At 37.6% G+C, this 6,000-nt stretch overlaps 1 protein-coding gene across 2 annotated transcripts in view; it reads right to left on the bottom strand.

Annotated features, from left to right (window-relative positions):
• Positions 1 to 2,642: 2,642 nt before the first annotated feature.
• Positions 2,643 to 6,000, bottom strand: part of ARHGAP42 (Rho GTPase activating protein 42) — a 139,909-nt gene continuing 136,551 nt past the window's right edge. The window contains exons 23-25 of one of the 2 annotated variants that reach the window (XM_058824990.1): positions 3,998 to 4,077; positions 3,663 to 3,790; positions 2,643 to 2,945 (exon numbers count right to left, since the gene is read on the bottom strand). In XM_058824990.1, the coding sequence (XP_058680973.1) occupies positions 3,702 to 3,790; positions 3,998 to 4,077 (169 nt within the window). In that variant the 3' untranslated portion in view covers positions 2,643 to 2,945; positions 3,663 to 3,701. Of the gene's footprint in view, positions 3,791 to 3,997; positions 4,078 to 6,000 lie in introns of both variants that reach the window. The other variant, XM_058824989.1, reaches the window with a different exon arrangement.

The following is a 6,000-nucleotide window of genomic DNA, read 5'->3' as shown; positions in this document are numbered from 1 at the left end:
ACACTAAAACTGTAATCTTTATCATCATTAACAAAAAGTGTGAATATAGAATATTAATAAACTTTACATATCTATCATACAATATATCCTTCACACTATTAATCTGATTCATGTTGTGCTGCAACATGTATCAAAAAGTTTAACAAAGAAAAAACATGGCTAATTATATGTTGTGGGTACAGACATTATTTCTACAAGACAAACAACAACAACAATGTATCATCTACCTGGAGTTCTACAGTGATATTTGGAACAAACCTGCTGCATCCTTTTAGGAAGGATATTAATAATAACAACAACAACAATAATAATAATAATTTTAAAAAGTGTTTAACCTTTGCTTGTAGAGTGAGTCTGATTTCCATGAAGATTAGTAAATCACTACGAGCTAATTTAATTCCAACTGCCTAATTTTCTGGTAAGGCATTATCAAAATACTTTATCTCCATTTAAATGTTATATAGATTTCTGATTCTTTGCTATTGTCATAAAAGATTTTTGGTCAGACCTGAGAATATCATCATTAGAGAAGCTTTGGTGCTGCCCCCTACCCCATTCAGTCTTCGCAGCCCTCCTTACTCAGCTTTCTGGTTCCCTGCTCAGCTTCTTGTCGAGACAAACTCCCTCTTTAAAGGCAGGGGAGGGCTGGGGCACCCACAACCCAGCACTGAGACCCTACAGAAAGTGCCACTACCTGCTGCACAGGAGAGTACAAGAAAAACCATAGAGTTCCAAAAATGAAAACCCCTGCTCCTGGAGAGTGAGTGGCTAACTGTAAGTAAGAATGGCGATAACATTTTTCAGATTGAAATGCCATTTTAAAGCTAAATGACTTAAAAGTCATTTATGGCTAGCTCAGGACAAGGGCCTGACAAAGCCGCAGAGCATTGCAGAGGAAAACACAGATTTGTGGTTCTGTGAGCAGCACATTAGTGGAATCCAGTTTCTTATGAAGTTGTCTTCTCCAATCCTAATTTTGGTCTAATGTGAGATGAATGTGTGGGAACGTATGAACACCTCTCCTCCACAGGGATTCTTCCAGGTCTGTCTACAACCCTCCCCTCAGCCCTCACAGGCTCTACTTGCTAAATCTGTAACTGAACTTGGAAGTTTTACAAAATTTTTAATGAACTTGGCATCTTTGACTTCTCTAGCTTGCACTCAGATCAGCTGCTTTGAAAACACAGTACTGGAGAATTGTGAGACACATGCAGGGGATGTGAAATTACCTAAGCTTAGGGGGTTTTCCCCACTTATTTTTAAATCAGGCTAGAACAAAGCAAGTAAGAGCAAACATTTTTTACATTTTCAATTTCACAGCTCCTCAAGAATTTCACAACAATTAAATTGCCCTTAAGAAGTATGAGGAGTCATCCAGGGATGTTCAATAGAGGTTTTCTACTGACCCCATGCAAGAGACAGAAGCTGGGATCTTACCCCCGATCACTGCATTTTTCTGCCTGTGTGAGATGTGCTGGGCTCCCAGCCTCTGTTCAAAGTTCTGCTTCCCTTTCTGCTCCTTTTGGCCTGCAGCAGCACTTTTCCTGGGAAGGTCACCACAGGCAAACCTTTTGGTATCCTACAGCTTTTGGATTGTGAAATACAGCAAAAACACAACCAAAACCATGTTGGTCTTCTCAGGGCAATGGCAGTCTCAGGCATAGCTTAGACTAAGAAAACTTGGCTTGCCTTAAAATGAAGAAAGATTCAACTGGCTGAGGAAAGACCTTCACTTCCTTTCACATCTGCTCTGGGCAAATTAGATGAGCACACACAAGTCTGCCTTCACTGCCAGTGCCATCTGGAACAACTCCTCATCACAATGCAGTGGGCACAGTCTGGATTTAAGATGAAGTGAAATGTGTTTTGGGATTAATAAAACTGTTTAGGGTGAAGAAAGAACCCAGGTCACTCAGTCACTAATGCCTGGGGTCTGTCCTCAACTGCCTGCAGCCAGTCTTGCTCAGACTCCCCCTATGAAAAAACAATTTTTGGAAAGATGTTCTTTGAGCCTCTCTCTTTCTCTGATCATCACTCAATAATTGAATTAGTGAGGAGAAAGATCCTGCAGGGTTCTGCCACCAGCCTGAAATCCAGCAACTGCTCTGAAGAATTCATGCACTACATGTAAGTAAAGAAAGTTCTGATGTGCTACTTTGTGTTGGCAATGAATCTTACTTTTCAATTTAAATAAGAAAAAGGCTATGGAAAGAAAAAAACAGCAGGTCAAAAATTACCGATGTTTTTAGCCCTAACAGCAGTTCTTCTCTGAACTTTCTTCAAGCAGTGTACAACTTAGAAATCAACAGATGATTTGTATGTTGATTTCTGCTACTGAAGAAAGAACTGAGCTTTGACATATGTATGAAACTAAGCCTAGATAGTTCTATGAACCAGCGAATACTTTTGGAAGCACTGGTGTTGAAGTAATACTGAGATGGAGGTTAAATGTCATGGTTTTCAATCAGGAATGGTAAGTAGCCAAGCAAGCAGTGCATGTTTTCCCTCAAGGTGTACAAGAAAACTGCTCAGACTGAGAAAGCCACTTAGTGTTTCTGGGGGTTTCTTTGACTTGGTTTTATTTGCTTTTTTTTTTTGGTTTTCAGTCCTACCAGGAGCAATCAATAGGTCTTTTCAACATCTTTGAAAAGTAAGGATTTTTTATTCTGTGGAGAGAATCTTTGTCAGATATTTTAGCAGAAGTCAGGAGAAATAACACTAAGTAGTTTTATTGCTACACGGAGCTTTTAGCATTCATAGCTTATAAAATTGGCTAGTTCACAGGTCATTTGTCTTATTTGCAATGAAAAAAGAACGAGTTACAATTTATCTCAGGTTTCAAAACATACGGCTGTTTTTCACTGCTCACTTCACATGACTCCCAATCAGTCCAGATTCAGCATCTCCTTGTTTTCTACAGATGTTCTGGGACACAGAGGGAATGTCTTCCAGATGATGGTTATCATTGAAATAAAAGTTGTTAATATTATCTATGCTGATACAGAAAGCAGGAAAGAAATCTACTAAGTATTTGAATGAAACATTCATAAAACTTATCACATTTTGAATGAGCATTCACTGTGCAGGCAGTGTATAAACTGATATTATCAGCTGTATAAATTCTATACCATATTGTAACTCAATGACTAACAGAAGTCCCAACTTCTGATTTACAGTAAAGCAATTTCTTATGTGAAATGATTAGGATCAATTTTAGAATTAAGTTTTCTAAGGGAGAATTCAGATCACAATAGAAGTAGTACTTACATTATGAAAAAGCCCACGATTTTCCATATTAAAAACCATAGATTACAAGAAATGTCATAGAGTGCACTGCCTCTAAATTTCACATTTCTGTGAGCAACATCCTCGGACCTGAAAGTCTGCTGCTAAGTAGCAATTTTTTTTTTTTTAATTTTTTTGCTCTAGAGTTCCTTACCCATAAAGGAAGAACAGAACAACCCTTTTCAAACAATGGAAGTTATTTAAACAGAGTACCATCCTCAGCACAGAAACTGTTAACTGTTTCATCACATTCTGTTCCGTTGGCAGGGAGCTCTGTAACCTGCAGCTGCAGCATCTGAAGGAAATCTACCACTCAAGCTAAGGGGCTGATCCCATATCTGTGTCAGATAAAAATCATAGTGCTTATTATTTGTTACCATGGATACCATGAAGATATTGCTGTCCACTAAAGATTACTAGAGGAAGACAACATAATTCTCAGGAACTAGTCCTGTTTTGCCTTCATAAGTTGCCTTTAACCAGCCTGGTTCCACTGATGGATACACTGCAAAAAAACATACACAACTTTTAACACTGTTAAAAATCCCATACATGCCACATATATTTATTTAGATGGTATTTATTCAAGAGCAATTGAAAAATCAGGGCAAAACCTGAGACCTAAAACAGGAATTACGCCCCCATTTAGTAATACAGTTCAGTTTTTTATAGGTTCTTTTTAATGTGTAAGACAATGTAGAACAAATCTTACCATTGGAAAATATTGCCCCCTGTGGGAAAGACAGCTCATGACTATGCTCAGCCTTACAGGAATACATGGCTTTTGCTTGTCTGAAAGAAAAAAACACAGGTTTGCAATAAATGAGATATCAAGGAAAAAGGTATAAAGGAAATTAAAACCTGGGAAATGTAGGAATAAGCAGATGTACAAATGCTATATGAAAATGACTGGTTACACAGCAATTCAGAGGAGTAGAATTACAGTAGATAATAACTTCAAGCTTACTGGAGTTAACAAGCATGTTATTGCAGAAAAGAGCACTCCATCCCACTTAGATATTTAAAAAGCAATATAATTTGGAACTTTTAAAATGAAGTTGTTCATTCAAATAAGTACTGAAATGAGCACACTTTTTAAAGCAAGCGATGGATTGCCTGGAGACAAATTCAAAAGTGATCATCAAGTCATCAAAGGTCTAAAAAGTTGACCTGTGAGAAACTATTGTTAATAGGTCTAGAGAGGAAAATAATACTTAGAAAGTAAACATGAGACAAAAAGGAGTAATGATTCTGTGCCAGAGAAGGAGGACAGGAAAAGTCAGCTCTTGGGGTCTGGCACTATGATTCTGCAAAGTACAAAATGAAGGTTTGAACATGAAGATTGAAATTAGTCCTCTTTAGATTCCTGCACTTCACCTAATACCGTGACTTCAACTTACACACTCAGAACAATTTTACATGAGCTACCAATTTTTCTGTATTTCTTTAAACCCACACTACATTAAGTGAAGATGAACTTGTTGATTATTTCACCTTTGTGTGATAGATTGGGGAATTGCCAACTGAGGTTTCCTTCTAGCCAGGATTTATCTCAGTGACCTAGTATGTGACCCATGGTAAAGTTTAAAATTTTTTGCATACTTTTCTTGAGAGTTTGTGTATGCAAGTCGCATGTAATCTATCACGTCTTTCTTCCAAAATAGTGAGATAAAAGAGGTGCACGATAGATTAATTAACAGTGCCACATCATAGCATTATCATCATTGATTTGAACCTTTAAAAGGGTACGAGAGTGGATGGACATATTCTGAAATTTTTATGAGAGAGCTTTCCAGAGATGATATGTCCCTCTGAATAAAAAGTCTTGCAGTTGGTTCTCTGACTTATGACTGGACTAAATGGCATCTTTTGCTTTCATCTTAAGATAACTAATAGCTCCTCAAGGGTTACATTCTCAGGATGAGATTTTCAGAGGAGGCCAGGAATTTTGAATTGTATGATATCCAAGGGGCAGTATATTTTCAGGGAAACATTTCTGATTTTTAGTACTGTCATCCTGGTTACATCCCATCAGCTAACTACAACAAGATGAGCACTGGATCCCTGTTTGCTCACTTTGCTTAAATGTCAGCTTGCTCTCTGGCTGGTGTAGACTGCTCTGAGTAGAGTTTTCCCGAAAGAACTCCTTGGTGCCTCCTGTTGTGAAGAGTTTTCCACCTACACTTGACAAGATAGATGTCTTGATTCATTACTCTATTTAATCTGTACAAGTTTACACATAATAAGGTATATACAGAGGGAGCTTAGATAACATCACCGAAGGTCTGAAACATTAACTGAAATGATTTAATTTTCTTTTTCCTCAAAGCCTACGGAGAGCACTGCAGATGTTCTAATTATGCAGACCCAAATCAGTAACACTATGACAAAACAGCCTGTTGCAATGGGTTGACCCGTGCATGACTCCTTGTTATGCAAACCCAACACACCTGTGTGGCATAATCATGGATTTTACATATCTGAAACAGCAGAATAACTGTTAAAGATTGCTGTAGTTGTAATGAACACAAAGTAGTAAGTAATGAATTTACTAAATCACAGGGATTATTTCAAATCTGAATAATTTTACTATCAAGCCAGGTCCCCATGTTAATAATGGGACACCTGAGTAATACTGTGACAAAAGACATTTAAGGCAATATTTAAATGTGAGGCAGAATTTCTTAAGTCATTCTTGAAATATGACATGTTGTT

The sequence above is a fragment of the Ammospiza caudacuta genome, chromosome 2 (genome assembly GCF_027887145.1).
Source record: "Ammospiza caudacuta isolate bAmmCau1 chromosome 2, bAmmCau1.pri, whole genome shotgun sequence".
NCBI lineage: Eukaryota > Metazoa > Chordata > Aves > Passeriformes > Passerellidae > Ammospiza > Ammospiza caudacuta.
Note: the sequence above shows the minus strand (reverse complement) of the source record. Positions and strands in the feature narration are given on the sequence as shown.